The sequence below is a fragment of the Gymnoscopelus microlampas genome (genome assembly GCF_963454915.1).
Source record: "Gymnoscopelus microlampas genome assembly, chromosome: 12".
NCBI lineage: Eukaryota > Metazoa > Chordata > Actinopteri > Myctophiformes > Myctophidae > Gymnoscopelus > Gymnoscopelus microlampas.
In genome coordinates, this window is record NC_139949.1 from 12,741,210 (window position 1) to 12,756,801 (window position 15,592).

A 15,592-nucleotide genomic window follows, 5' to 3' on the forward strand; every position below is an offset into this window, starting at 1 on the left:
TTTCTTTCTAAATGTTTATTTCTTTTAGCACAACTGACTTTTGATTTAAAAACAAAATAAAAAAAATATGTTCCTTTTGGTGAGTACAAAGTACCTTTAGACGCCCATCAGATAAACATGATCAGACTCATTTTGTTTCAACATGAAAACGTCAAATTCTTCTCACATAAAATGACAAAAAGGTTCCAGGGGCCGTCAGTTTGACAGTTAAATAATGTCTAAAAACGAAATGGCATTTTGATACAAAGTCAAATGTCCCCTAGCTGCACATCCATCTACTAGTACGTATATGCACTCATTAGTCAAAAGCAAACAGCTGTTTTCCCTCCTAGGACCTGCTAAGAGTGTGTGTGTTATCTAAAATATGTGCCTGCAAGTGAGATAACCTGCACGTTTTTCTGCCTATGCATGTCAATGGTTGTGTTTGCCTGCGTGTGTGCGTGTGTGTGTGTGTGTGTGTGTGTGTGTGTGTGTGTGTGTGTGTGTGTGTGTGTGTGTGTGTGTGTGTGTGTGTGTGTGTGTGTGTGTGTGTGTGTGTGAGCGTGTGTATTGTGCCTATTTCTTCAGGTCCTTGGGGCTGACCACCTTGCCAATGAAGAGCAGGGCCCCCGAGGGCTCATCCCTGACCAGGTAGAGGAATGGTCGATCTACGCGATAGGAGAGGGGACTGGGCAGCGCCGTGGTGCTAGGATACTGCGTTCCCTCAGGGGCCATTTCCATCGCGACCTTGTGATTGACACTGCTGACCTTGAGCGGTTGTGCTGATATCTTGTCCAAGTTTGTCTCTGCCAGCCAATCAGTAAGACCTGGAGATGGAGAAAGGTGAAACAAATTAGGAAGAAGTAACAGTGACGTAGCCTGGTTCCAGACGAATCTGCCATTGCAAAATAAATTGCTCTTGGCAGATTAGGTCTGGCCCCTCTAAATAGAGATTGGGTTTCTCTCCCTCCGAAGTTGTGAGGGACCAATCAGGGCAGAGTATGCAAATATGGGGTGGGTTTATCACCAGAGGCATTTTTTTTATTTGCCCCTCGGAAATGCAGGTTCCACACAGAGATTCTAGACTAATATCTACGCAGTAGATAAAATACATTTGGCTTAAGGGAGGGCCGGTCGGACGGACCTCTGACGTCACGTTCATGTCACCATGACTCAGCCATAACCATATAAGGAGTTCCCAATGCAGCTAGGCCCAAATATGGAGTGTGTTGTCCTCAAAGCAAACAAATTACTCAGCACCATATATGGCCATAAAAGGGACAAGGACTGACAGATACTGAGATCTCCATATATGGGCATATCAGTCAGATTGGTGGTGCGGTGGCCCAAAACGCTAGGAACAAAAATAGCCGATCTACAAGCTCACAACACATTGTGATCTTCTAGATCTTCTATTTTTGGTGTAGAGGGAAAAAAGATAGATAGCAAGGATAGACCCCTCAGGTGTCAACAATTAAGTGGTTAAATGGCTGACTTGCTTCTTAACCTTAGTCCTCTTGTACTATTGTGAAGAGTATCTACTCTACGCTGGATGACGTGGACTTTTTTATGTGTATGTGCATTACTGTATTTTATCTACGAAAGAAAATGAGAGGCAAAAGCAGAAGAGAAGAGAATGTTTTCTGATTGTCCACTCACCCAGGTCAGTGAGCAAGGGCAGCAGATCTGTGGAGTAACTGAATTTCAGGACAGGCAGAGTGAGGTACACCTGCGCTGGGTGAAGGTTATGGGAGAGGTCCTGGACGAATTCGGCCGTCAGGCTCTCCTCCATCAGGGTCATGTTCCGAGTGACATCATCAGGAAGGAACACGAACATGCTGACATCATCCTGCATCTGAATCTGAGCGATCTGTGTGCAGAGAGGGTGGTCAATGTGGGGTTTAATCACTTAAGTGCTATATACTTGGTTGTGTAACAATTAGCAAAAATTGCAGATCTACACGATACAATGCATTTTGAGGTTGTAGATCCACTATTGTTTTCATTTTTAAATTATTTTATATATTTTAATTTCTTGAAACATTTTGAAAAATTGCCCAAAATAGGTACACCAGGGTCAAGGTGGAATAAAAAGATGTCTTCTCGATAAATCGAGGGTATGGTTTTAGTGAGCAAATGATGTTCTTTTTCAGCAGCCCGTTTTACATTCATACAGTTACATATAGCTACATACAGTACATATGCAGTGCAAGTAAGTAATTAGATGGATAATTGATGTTACTCAATGCGTAATTGATGTGTTTCCAAAGAATTCAGCTTGCATTTTGTCCTGCCTCACACAACCCCTGGTATGCGTCAGTCCTTGGCCGTTGGTTCAAATCGAAAGGCAAATACTCACTGTGCAACCCAGGTCTGGGTCAATTCCCATTTTGATTGGGTAGTTGTCCTGTTGCATCATGGGAATGCGAGCGGGAGCCTCACCATCGAGCTGGAAGGGCTCGATGACTCCGCTCTGACCAAAGCGAGTCATCCACTTCCCTAAACACAGATGGACAGTATTGACAATACATACCAGTATAGAAATGTGTAGAAAAGTCAAGCTTTATAGCAGCTTACATGCTAATATTGTCAACCAGATGTTTTCTGATATTACGGCTGCTGCCATTTACCTTTTTTAGACTTACCTTTGAAGTAGGCAGCGCCCACTGGATTCACCCCTACGGTACGAGGGAGAGGCTTTGTCAGGAAGCGGTCCACCTTGCCACCTGTCTCTAGTTTAACCCACTCATTGACGTCCTTTGTATCCTTGGCACTGCCCATCAGAGACTTAGGTCGAACGCCATACTGTGTCTCCACCAGGCCAAAGTATTCCTGTTTCTGACGCACCCCTACAGAGAGACAGAACATTAATTGAAACCTGGAACGCATCTGTGTCACTTTAGATTTCTTTGGCTATTCAAAAATAGCAGATATACAAGCTCATAGCGCGGCACCGAGTGCCGCGCTATGAGCTTGTAGATCTGCTATTTTTGAAAAATCTTGGGGAAAAAAATGCTATTTTTCCCCCCCAAAAACTTGATAATTATTTTTTTAAAGAATCGCCTCAGGTCTTAATGGGTTAAGAAGACTAAGGGCAATGTTTTGGTGCAGGCACACTGAGGCATGCAGATTTCCAGAGGTACAGTACAGTGGGAAGTGTTTCCCTAGATTGAAAACCTTCATTTGGGTGTGTGGTTTGGTCGTGAAAAAAAAAAATTAAGTATGGTAACAACAATAAATCAAACGCACCCTTCCAAGCACTGTGTGTGTTTATAAAGATTCTCATGCACATGCACCTTTATTACGGTAAGGGTTGCTTGACCTGTTGTCCATGTTGTTTGAATACTGAACATCACGAAACATGACATTTTACTTGGGATGTTTGTGCAAAATCCCAAAACAGTGGGAAAGGCCAGCACAGCAGTGGGGTTCCGCCCTTCAGCACAAACACGCTGGAATCATTTAGAAGCCATTTAGAAGAAAACTAATTGTTGTTTACAGTATGTGTATGTGGATTTTGGCAGGCAGCTTCTGACCCCGGTTCCCAGTGTTTATTCCTACTAACAACAACACTACATGTTTAGGGCTGCTGTTAGCAGAATCTGGTCTTGAGAGAAAAGAACCATGATATGCACCATGTGCTGCCCGCCTGCTTAGACCAGGTCAAATGGCGTATACTGTGTTGAGGCGTGCACTATTTTCGTCACTGCGAATATTGATTGATTGAATTGATTGAGAACGTTTTTAGCAGTTTGCAAAAAAAAAGCACAGGAAAGTACAGTTCAATACAAGGTCTGCTAAGAAAAGAAAAAAAAGAAGAAATTTTTTTTATATATATATATATATATCCTGTAAGTGCTCTTTTAGAGCGGTTTTGAAGGAGAGTAGGGATTATATTATAATATAATATAATAATAATATATATTGTTTAATTGGAACCAAAGTGGTGGATGGACGGACGGACGGACGGACGGACGGATGGACAGACGGACGGACAGCCGGACAGACAGATGGACTGACAGACTATCCTTAGAGATTACAAAAAAAGATGATGGCTGAGATTTCATTAAAATCGCAGGACTTTTTTTTATAAAGGGGCTATCTAAATCACCTCTGTGTTAACTTATCCAGTTGCAAACTCAGAGAGTGTACAAATGTAATCAAATGGACCAATAATGGTCCACAGACAGATTACTGATTATTGGTCCATTTGATAACCAGTCGACATATATATAAACTCAGTCAATGAACTCACTGCGGGCCAGGTAGATGCGTGCAGCAAAGCTGAGGCCCTTTCCAGGGGCTTTGACAGAGCCCAGGAGCTCTTTCAGAGTGGTGTGGAGCTGGGGGTCTTGCAGGGAGTGGTACCTCAGAGCCCTGTACAAGCGCCTCTGGCCACGCTCAGATGCTCCTGGGTGAGGGGGGGAGAGATTAGGATAGATTTTAGACAAGACCAGATGTTAGATTAGACTAAAAATTATGAGATTCAGAAACCATAATCAACAAAAAAAACGATTGTGGGGTTCTATTTGTTGTGCAGACCGCGAGAAAGGGGTAAATTAAGGCACAATAGTGATAACAATCTTCCTAATTGTGTGTTTGCGTGCGTGTGTACGTGCGTAATTAACCAACCTAGAGAGAGCTGTGACAGAGCTGCAGAGATGCTGATCGGGGACAGGAACACGTTGGCAGTAGGGTTACGATTTGTCATGGCGCGAAACAGGTTGTAGCCGAAATCTGAGGTGGCGGCAGCCATCTTTGTTCTAGGTGTCGTGAAGAGTTCAACGTGCTCCTCCTCGGCTCCTGTCTCCTCCGTGTCCGACTGTAAAAGGAAAGTCAACACAGCGAGAAAAGTCAAAAAGCAGAACGACCACCCAGATAGGTACATGGAAGCCCTTGTGGCCGTTCACACTGAGCACTATATCTATAACTACTTTAACTATAACTATGAAAATATAGTTATAATCGTATAAATCGTTCTAAGTCAAGTGGATGGCAGAGTTCACATCAACTATAATACAATGAACCATATAGTTATTGTTATAGTTATAGTGCTCAGTGTGAATGGCCCTTTAGGCATTGTCCACATGCATGGCTCAGGTCGATCCTGAAATACTACTACTACACTTTATTATATAACTGGTGACAAATATACACAGTCGTGGAACAAATTTGAACAACACGGTATCATCACCTGAGCTTGAGAAAAGGCTAAGAGCGCTGCCAGAAACAGCAGAAAAGTTGCGTGCTTCATCCTGTAACACAAAAAGTTTGATAATTAAATACAGATGTATGTCTTTGTACACTAACATGCTTCCTCCCAATGTTGGAAAAATCTCTCTCTCTCACACACACACACACACACACACACACACACACACACACACACACACACACACACACACACACACACACACACACACACACACACACACACACACACACACACACTCTCACAGTTTCTTATGCACCTATATACACATCTGGTTTGCATTGGGCCGACTTGTCTGGCTGAGTTGAAGAATAAAAAAACAAACAAAAGATCCATCATGTGCACCTCAGACCACAAACCACCCAAAACTCTCTCTCTCTCTCTCTCTCTCTCTCTCTCGTCTGTTCCTTTCTCAGCCCTTTTATTTCCTCCTCTTCTCTCCCTCCAGATGTTAGATGGTAAACCCAGATGCTCATCTTTCCCCTGAGGTAGACGTCCAAAACCACAGCGGCAGAGTCTTTGTCCCTGCTGTTCTGAAGCAGGTCAGGACTTTGACTAGAAAAGAGAAATCCTCAGTGCATGTGCTTATTATCTTCTAAATAAGGATACAGTTAAAATGATTGATCACAGACGTTTCTTTCAATCTTCTCAGGCAACGCAATTGTCTTTTCTTTGCTGAATTGGGATTAAAAACACATGATAACAAAAAAACTAAATGTGGGGGGAAATGATTGGTAAAATGCCTACATTGGTTAAATAGCAACCCAAAAGATCAAGGCCAAGAGACACATTCTCAATAAACGTGGACAACCTGAATGCCTCCAGTCTCTCATATAATGAAGGCCAGAAAATAATATTGGGTCGTGTACTGAAACAAGTCTTGACATTGGGTAGCATTCAACTTTTTCCCGATCCTCTACAAGTTCAAACATCACTATTTCACTCGGTGACTCAGCGTGCCAAAAGAAATCCCCAGTTTTGGCTCTTGGTTGATTAAGGTTGCATTAAAGTTATGTTTCACTCAGGACTGGGTGGCTTCACAGGAACATTCCACAGACATCGGACGGGTCCAGCCTAAAATCTTTGGCACCCAAACCATTACTCTTCCTCTGGCCCTTTGTGTCTGCAACAGAATGCCTCTGATCCACACGCAACATTTTCTCACACCGCAAATGATGGTCCATCTGCCAGAAGAATATGGGTCTTGTGTGCATAGGGGATATATCAAATAGTAGGATTACCCAGTTATGAATTATATGTATCAATTATATGTACTATAATGTTTTTGAATACTTATACAGATTAAGCTTGGCTACTGGTTCTCGTACCATGCATTTAACCCTAAAGAGGTCAATTTAAGAGGTAAATTTTGAAATTCACAATCATTACACTTCATGCCACATTACACTGATTGATGTGTTTTGCAGAAACAGCCAAGAAAGTTCAGTAGCACATGTAAAATCATGCTCAACAGTGTCCCAAAATGCCCAACCATGTACTCTTTGGAATGTATTGAAATTGGCTGCAAAGTGTCTTTGATATCAGACCAGCTGTTTTTCCCAAATCTGGATCGGGGCCCAAAGGTGGGGTTACAGGGGCGATTGAAATAGTTCACCGAACCAATCTGGAGAAATTGTTCAGATTTTTATATTTATTCTAGGCTGTCAAAAGCTTTCCAACTGCTTTCACTTGAATACATAAAAAGGAAAAGTTTTATGGCACAATAATTTAAATAGAACGTTTAAAGAATAGGCCACTGTTAGTAGCAGTGCCAGTTTCTAGGTGAGAGCATAGAAAATGGAACTATTATGTAAGCCTTGTGTAGCTTGTGGAAAAGATTAGGCAAAATGTAGTCTCTGGCACAGTGGCTGTACATGAGGATGGAAAGTTGATGGAAAGAGTGGGTTGTCTTTGCTGAGAAAGAAGCCTGCGTCAATTGGATTAGTATGATGAATCAACACTTAAAGAGGGTCCCAAATTAATGAAAATATACAGTTAGTTTTCAAGACACTCCAAATGAACAGAACCTATGCTGTTTACCTCAACAAGTATGCCATACTATTCTGCTCGAGTTGGTGGAGGCTTTGTGACTCAAAACTCTCAAGAAACTTTTTCAATGCAACGCTGATCAGATTCAGATAGTTTACAAAACAGTTTAAAAACACCCAAAATATAGAAATGTGAAAAAGTGTTTCCAGTTATTACACAAATTCAACGCGCGATGCGTAAAAGGTAACGGTAACGATGCGTAAAGCACTCACCTTTCAGCTTGAACAGCCGTAGCCACAGTCCGCTCTCTGTCTATCTGCTCAGTTGCTTTCGGGTGGACTGAGTGGACAGTAGGAGGAGAACACAGCGGGGTCGACTAGCATGGAATGAATTCACCCGCCCCGCTCTGACGTGTACCTTAGCAGTGATGGAAAACGTACTCATATTTTTTACTTGAAGTAAAAGTATCAATGCTGCAATGTAGAAATACTCTGTTACAAGTAAAAGTCCGGAATTCAAAATGTACTTGAGTAAAAGTTCAAAAGTATTGCATCAAAATAGACAGTACAAAAGTAAAAAGTATTATGCAAAATGTCCCATTTCACAAGTTTTTCAAATGTATGAAAATAGCAGATCGATTTCAAAAGGTCGAGGCTGAAGTAACCTTAGATAAGGACTCGTCCATGTATTTTATACATTTTTACATTTTTTTTAATTCTCTACGAGGGTCTTAGCTACCCTCCCCGCCCCCAGAATGCACTGAACGGTCAGCTCCAAAGCCAATACTTCTCCAAAGTAACATGTACAAATGCAAAATATAAGGTGCTTACCCGCGTGCTCCAAATGTTACCTCAGTAAGGCGTGTTTGTGCAATGTATTAGTCCATATTTTTCAATAAAGAAGTGTTTTAATCCCGTCTGTGGCCGATTCCATCGGAAGTTCCCAATGGGCTGTAGTGACGGGGCGCATCCGGCATTTCACTCAATGTAAATAGGAAGTAAACGAGGGGGGAAATGGCGTTTGGCCACAGACGGGATTAAAACACTTCTTTATTGGACAAATATGGACTAATACATTGCACAAACATGCCTTACACCGAGTTAACATTTGGTGCACGCGGGTAAGCACCTTATATTTAGCGTTTGTACATAATTGGAGAAGTACAGGCTTTGGATCTGACATTTCAGTGCAATCTGTGGGGGTGGTAGCTGAGACCCTCGTAGAGAGATATATATAAAAAAAAGTCAAATCAAATGCATCTACGAGAGTCTTGATCTAAGGCTACGCCTACGGCGGAAGCATTGAGACTGGACGCACAGGTGATTGTTTCACGCAATCAATTCCCAAGCTGTTGTTTCGGGGTGCGCTGGTTTCAGCACACCCCCAACCCCCTCTTGTGTGTTGGCTAGTGAGGCGCGTCCTAGCGAGACCTGATAGAATGGGTTTCATTGCGCGCATACACTTGCTGCACGCATACTGGTTCTTATCAGTGTGACGTCGTTGTTAAGGGCTGCCTTTTTACCGCCGGTCTCCAAGTAGGGTCTGAGCAGAGGGGGACGGAGAGCTGGGGCTATGACGGAGACTGGGAGGCCTAGGCACGCCTCCTCAGGTGGTAACCCCCCCTTGGCTAGTAATCCTGAACGTGCGTCTTTCTTGAATGAACGAACAACACACACGAGTCGGGACGGAGAGACAAACAACGAAGAAAAAATCGATAAATAACATATACCACACAGAAACGCAGAGCCAAAGGGGAAAAGCCAAAGGATTGTTTTTTTCACGGTAAGAAACTCGTTTTAAAACAGCGTTATTGTCAGTGGTGGAAAAAGTACTCAAATTCTTTATTTAAGTAAAATAAAGAAAAGTATTAAAGTATTGGCATCAAAATGAACATAAAGTATCAAAGTAATAACTAAAATGTTTGAAAATAGCATATCTACAAGCTATCCGTTGGTGTTTGTTCCGTTGTCTTGGTTAAAAATAAAATAAAAAACAATCCAAAAAGAATTCAAGCTTGTAGATCTGCTATTTTCAAATAGCCTAGGTATAATAGGTGAAAATACCATATCTACAAGCTATCCGTTGGTGTTTGTTCTGTTGTCTTGGTTAAAAATAAAATAAAAAACAATCCAAAAAGAATTAAAGCTTGTAGATCTGCTGCAAATAGCCAAGGTATATAATAGGGCTAAAGTGGTTAATGTATGTTTTATAATGTAATAATTTATATCTGCAAAGTAACTAGTAACTAAAGTTAATTGTAGAGGAATAAAAGTACAATATTTGCCTCTGAGATGTAGTGGAGTAGAAGTAAAAATATAGACAATTGGAAATACTTCAGTAAAGTAAAAGTTCCTCAAAATTGTACTTAAGTACAGTACTTGAGTAAATGTAGGCTACTTAGTTACTTTACACATACTCTACTTATTCTAAAGCACATAAAATGCTAATTTTTGCCACACAGAAAGGCCTCTAGAAAAGGCGTGGCTTTTTACAGGTGATCACTAGTATTTGCTGCTTTGAACCACATTCTTTCACATCGTTAAAATGCATAGGCCTATAATATCATTATGCAGCGCTTTGATGATGGCCCATTTCATAGAACCACATTCTTTCACATCGTTAAAATGCATAGGCTATAATATCATTATGCAGCGCTTTGATGATGGCCCATTTCATAGAACCACATTCTTTCACATAGTTAAAATGCATAGGCCTATAATATCAATATCATTACTATTGACACTTACTCACAACGTGTCTTGAACGCACAGTCTGTGTAAAGTCTACAACGCAGTAAAGGACAGAAGATGGACCGGGCAATGCGTGACAGAGACATACCATACAGAGAGAAGCTGAACGTGGACGCAAAGGCACGCTACCTGGAAAAAACGACCGAACTGGGTGGATTCGATCCATATGAACACACAGAGTGGGACACACTGACGGTGACGGAGGATTATGATCAGTTACCACCATTGACAGAAGTCAGCATTTATCAGTATCTTGTTTGTGGAATGAGCTTTTGCACCCTTGAGGACTTTAACAACCGCAGATCGATGGACTGTCATAACCGTTTTACAGTGGGCTGGGTTGGTCATCTCCAAATGTACATAGTCAACGCTGAGTACATCGTCATCCGAACGGAGGTGGGTCAAACGTCAAAAACGTTTTTGCTAATGCCAGTCACTTAACCATGTGTTTAAAAAATATATTTGTATTACGTACTATCACTAAGTGTGCATTCCAGACAAAACACAACGGTCCAGCCAAACATACTGTACTGTTGTTTTTGTAGTAGGCTAGTGAGCCATGGGTTGGCTATTTTGAGTCTTGTGTTTTGGCGATTTTACTTAATTCAATGTTGTTTTTGTTGTAGGTTTTGCACTCTCAACAGGATCTCTCGAGGCAAAAAGATAAGCTCATGCCATGGGTCAGCATCACCATCGGAAGTGGCCGAATTGGTGCTGCACACTGTGACTGCATGGCTGGATTAGGAGAGTCCTGCTCCCATGTTGCTGCTCTCCTGTTCAAGATTGCACATTTGGTGAAAATAACCAACAGGTGTGTGTTTTTTTGGTACTTATCTTCATAGATGCATTGTACTCCCACGGCAACTGAACTATGATCTATCTGTAGGGCTGTCACGATTACAAATTTAAGTTATTTTAGTTTCTATTTTTGAGAAATGAAATAGCAGATCTACAAGCTTCATAAACATACATTAACCACTTGAGCCCACAATGCATCGCATGTAGATCTGCTATTTGAAAACATGTGAAATGGGACATTCTGCATATTGAGTGCTTTCTACTTTTGGTTGGTACTTTTTAAGTAAATTTTGATGTACTCGTCAGCTCCACATTCCACCAGCATTGACTGACAAAGGGTGCCCATCTAACTGAGTACTGTACCACTCACATGAAATTCACCATTTCAAAAGGAGACGATGCTTACTTCGCTCCTCGTCAGCACCACATTCCACTTGCATTGACTGACAAAGGGTGCCCATCTAACCGAATACCACTCACATGAAATTCACCATTTCAAAAGGAGACGATACTTACTTCCAACACGTCACTCCATGACGTGTTGTAAGCTTGTAGATCTGCTATTTTTGAGAAATGAAAATGTATGAACATTTTCAACATGGGAACGATTAAATTGTGACAGGCCTATCTATCTGTTCATTGATTGATTGATGTACTTTATTTAGTAAGACATGAGAACAACAGTACATGGAAGTACAAATTCACAATACGAGGTCTACTAAACTGGAAGACTCATAAAAGCACTGAGCTTGTTTCAAATGAGTTCCCCACACACACAAATCATGATGACATATAAGAGACAGACAGATATACACAACTACTATAGAATGTCATACAATCAGTTTACAGGTTACTGGTATGAAAAGTGAGAAATATGTACAAAAGAAGAAGGAGAGTGGGGGGGTAGGGGGTCGGGGGGTAGGTTGGGTTAGGACTTAGACAGGGGCCATTTTCCAATTGCAGCCTCCTGGAGGTGTATCTTTAGGGCAGTTTTGAAAGAGAGTAGGGTTTTACACTCCTTTACTCCTTTTGGTAGGGCGTTCCACATTTTTGATGAATAGCATGAGAACGAGTTACTTCCCTTTGTTGAGCCAAAAAAGGATTGGACAAGGTTTGTGGAGCTGCCTCTGGTATTGTGATCATGGACATCATTAACATTTTGGAAGTATTTCATTGTGTTGATAAAACCTGGTAATATCTGTTATTTATCTTCCTCTCTCTCTTTCTCCATCAGGACATGCACTGACGTTGCAGCCTACTGGAATGCAGATGTCGAAGGGGGAAAAGGGTGGCAAATCGACTTCACAACTGCTGCAGAGAAGAAGAGAGCCCTTGACAAGTGCATCAGTGGAGAGAGTGATACGGTAGCAGGGAAACGCACTCGCCGCGGCCATCCACAAGTGTCAGGACGTCCAGAATCATTTGATCACAGAGAACATTTGTTTCGTGTCCACATGCAGTCCCTTGGGTCGATTGGTGTGGCGTCGATGACAGGCTACCACCAGACTTATGGACACCCTACGAAGCCATCACTCTCTTGTCCAACCTTGTCAAACCCACAGGCAAGAGGAAAACGGGCACAACAAATAAAAAACCCTACCACGACCAACGCAGCACAGGTGAACAGACAGGACACCTCTGTAGTCAATCAGATTAAAGCCACCCGAGGTGGCCGCACTGTCAAACCTCCATCCAGGTTTGAGGACTGATATGGAACTAATTCTAACAAAAAAAGGAAGACAAATTTAGCATTGTATGGTTCCATATCCAATTTGTGAGTCGTACCGTGCTGCCCAAAAAAGAGCCATGGTTATTTGCAATGACTATATTTCCACATGCTAGACATCCTTCCACATCCTTTGCACATGTGATGATATTTTAAGTTGTAACTTTGTGCACAACGAATAACTGCTACGTTTTTTATTTTACATTTAATGGTATTACATTTCTGCTTTTAGTGTGGTGTGCATTATTGAGTTTTGTTTCATTTGCAGTTACTTCTTTTGCTGTTTTGGTTCAAATTTAAACTTAGATGTGTTTTCAATACTTTGGCAATTCTCTTAACTGTGAATAAATTGTCATTGTTAAAGCCAACCTCTTTGTCTATTCACTCAAACTGAATACTTACGAAGTCTAAGTATCATCTCCTTTGAGATGTTGAATTGTAGCTACTCAGTCAGCATCTTTGAAATGGTGAATTTCATGTGAGTGGTACTCAGTTAGATGGGCACCCTTTGTCAGTCAATGCAGGTGGAATGTGGTGCTGACGAGGAGCGAAGTACCGTCTCCTTTCGAGATGCTGAATTACAATAACAATATACAAAGTAACTACCGTAGTTTTCTTTTGTAACAAAAAAAATGGCTGGGTTTCCGAGGCTACTACCGTAGTAACTAAAGTTTTCAAATAATTCTAGTGGAGTAAAAGTAAAATATTTGCTTTGTAATAATAATCAAAAATCAAGTAGGCCTAACTAGTAAAGTTTCCAAATAATTGTAGTGGAGACTGTGGAGTACCTCTGGGGCAGAATCTGCCAATGCTTTGTCAATGCAAATGCGTGGATTCGCGCAAGAGCAGATTTTTCCGCTTGTCGCGCAGACCTTGCGTTTATCCGCTCTACACGAAGAAGCATAAAACTGCTGGAGGCAGGAGCTGATTTTCCCCCTCTGTCCAATCGGGTGAGTCGAAGGCGGACCGTCCCAAGACTCAGGAAGCAACATGGTGCTGCTCTCAGTGGACCAATTGGTTGTAGCTGTTGCATCTCACCCAGCACTTTATGATTTGACCATGAAAGAGTTCCATATGACTGACATTAAAGAACTGGCCTGGTTACAAGTCAGTGCGGTCGCAAAGGCTTCACGTTAGTGTAATAATATATTCAGTGTAATAATATTACTCTAACTATATATTTAATAGCCTTGTCAGTTAAAAATAGTCTTCACTTTTGCACTTGGGGTTCGTACATCTACATACACATTCAGATTTGAAATATAAAGTGCTTACCCCATGGCCCCATTTTACAATCATGTACGGGCCCTCAGAAGTACCCGTATCTTCCGTATTGTTCAATAAAAAGCATTTTAATTCGATTGGTGGCCATTTTCCTATAGACCCCTTAACAGACGACGTCATACTGGCTGCGTGCAGCCAGTATGCGCGCAACGAAACCCATTATATCAGGTCTCGTTAGGACGCGTCTCACTAGCCAACACACACAAGAGGGGGTTGGGGTGTGCTGAAACCAGTGCACCCCGAAACAGGTTGGGAATTGATTGCGTGAAACAATCACCTGTGCGTCCAGGCTCAATGTTAGTAAACAAATAATTGGTCTATAGTTATAATGTACCAACAGTGCAATACACCTCTCAACCGCTAGGGTCGCGCAAAATGACCACTGATTGGATTAAAATTATTTTTATTGAACAATACGGAAGATACGGATACTTATGAGGGCCCGTACATGGTTGTAACATCCGTAGCCATGGGGTAAGTACTTTATATTTTAAATCTGAATGTGTATGTAGATGTACGAACCCCAAGTGTGAAAGTGCAAAGACATTTTTTGTCTAGTGGCTAGTGTCAAGTGGCGGTGCGGGCTACGGGGACGGTCTTGAATGTGAGTGACAGGTGCGTCACAGCGTTTTTTTAGAATCCGCTGGCTGCAAAAAACTGTGGCCGCGCACAACCTGCGTTTAACAGCGGCCAGCCAACTTTTGGTGAGAGCGCGCCCTAAAAGTAGGCTACAAGATTTTCCTCTGAGATGTGGCGGGTTAGTAAAAGTACTGAAAATTGGAAATACTCCACTAAAGTAAAAACGCCTCAAATTTGTACTTAAGTACAGTACTTGAGTTCATGTAGTTAATTACTTTACACCACTGGATCTGACACAGTGCGCCCTCTGGAGAAACGCGTTTTGTGTTTGCTGCTGACTTATAAGGAGGCAATGGACAAAGAAGTTTGAATCAGATTATACATTTTACTCATTAATAAAGGCCTATAACATTAATATTTACCATGTTGGCTTATAAGATTATACATTTTACTCACTAGTCATTAACTATATAATATTTATTGGATTGCTAATGAAAAATGCTGCCAGCACTGCCCACTCTTCCAAATAAATATTATACATTATATAATTCAGGCAATAACACAGAGATTATATTTAGTTCGTTTTTTTTATTTTATTTGGCTTTTTGTGACCAATCATGAAAGGGAAATTAGGCAAGTTCAAAAATAATATACATTATTCACAACACGGATATGTCATGTCTATTATTGGTATTGTAATTTTACTTCACATAAGATTGCATGCTGGATATAAATGGTGGCGAATAAAATACATTCAACATTGCACATGGGTGTAGGGTTAACTACTTGAAATTGCAAGCAATAAAGTTATAGGGCTAAGCGAATTATAAATGAATATCAACTACTCTTATATTATATTAATCTAAAAAAAAATGCATGCATTACAATACACCATGACAATGATAACTGAATTGTTATCTCTACAGTAGGCTAGAATGCATTCAACCCTAGCGTTGTATAATACAACAAACACGCTATAATATTGTGCTCCGACCAAAGTCATACAACATAGTACTCATGATATGCTTGCTCAGGATGTGTGTACGATATGATTAACACCTTAAAGTGTTATTATGACAATCTCACTCTTGGAGCTGCGCATTAGAATTCTCTATGATGCTGTGGGGGTACGACCACTGATTTTCAGATGGGGTTGCCGTCTGCTCCTTGTCCACATTCATTCTGAGACATGTCTGCTGGAGACTGTCCTCAACATCCTATGCTTGTGTTCTGGTATCTTCCCAGGCCACCCTTGCTAAGCACATTGTCACCCTG

At 41.3% G+C, this 15,592-nt stretch overlaps 1 protein-coding gene across 1 annotated transcript; it reads right to left on the bottom strand.

Annotated features, from left to right (window-relative positions):
• serpinf1 (serpin peptidase inhibitor, clade F (alpha-2 antiplasmin, pigment epithelium derived factor), member 1) lies at positions 1-7,549 on the bottom strand. Its single transcript, XM_084074443.1, has 8 exons — positions 7,453-7,549; positions 5,174-5,234; positions 4,612-4,801; positions 4,235-4,390; positions 2,625-2,828; positions 2,339-2,478; positions 1,639-1,849; positions 1-806 (listed from the first exon to the last, which is right to left on the bottom strand). Exons 2-8 carry the CDS (start codon positions 5,231-5,233, stop codon positions 556-558), a joined length of 1,212 nt encoding a protein of 403 aa, XP_083930569.1. The 5' UTR covers position 5,234; positions 7,453-7,549; the 3' UTR covers positions 1-555.
• Between the last annotated feature and the right edge of the window lie 8,043 nt (positions 7,550-15,592).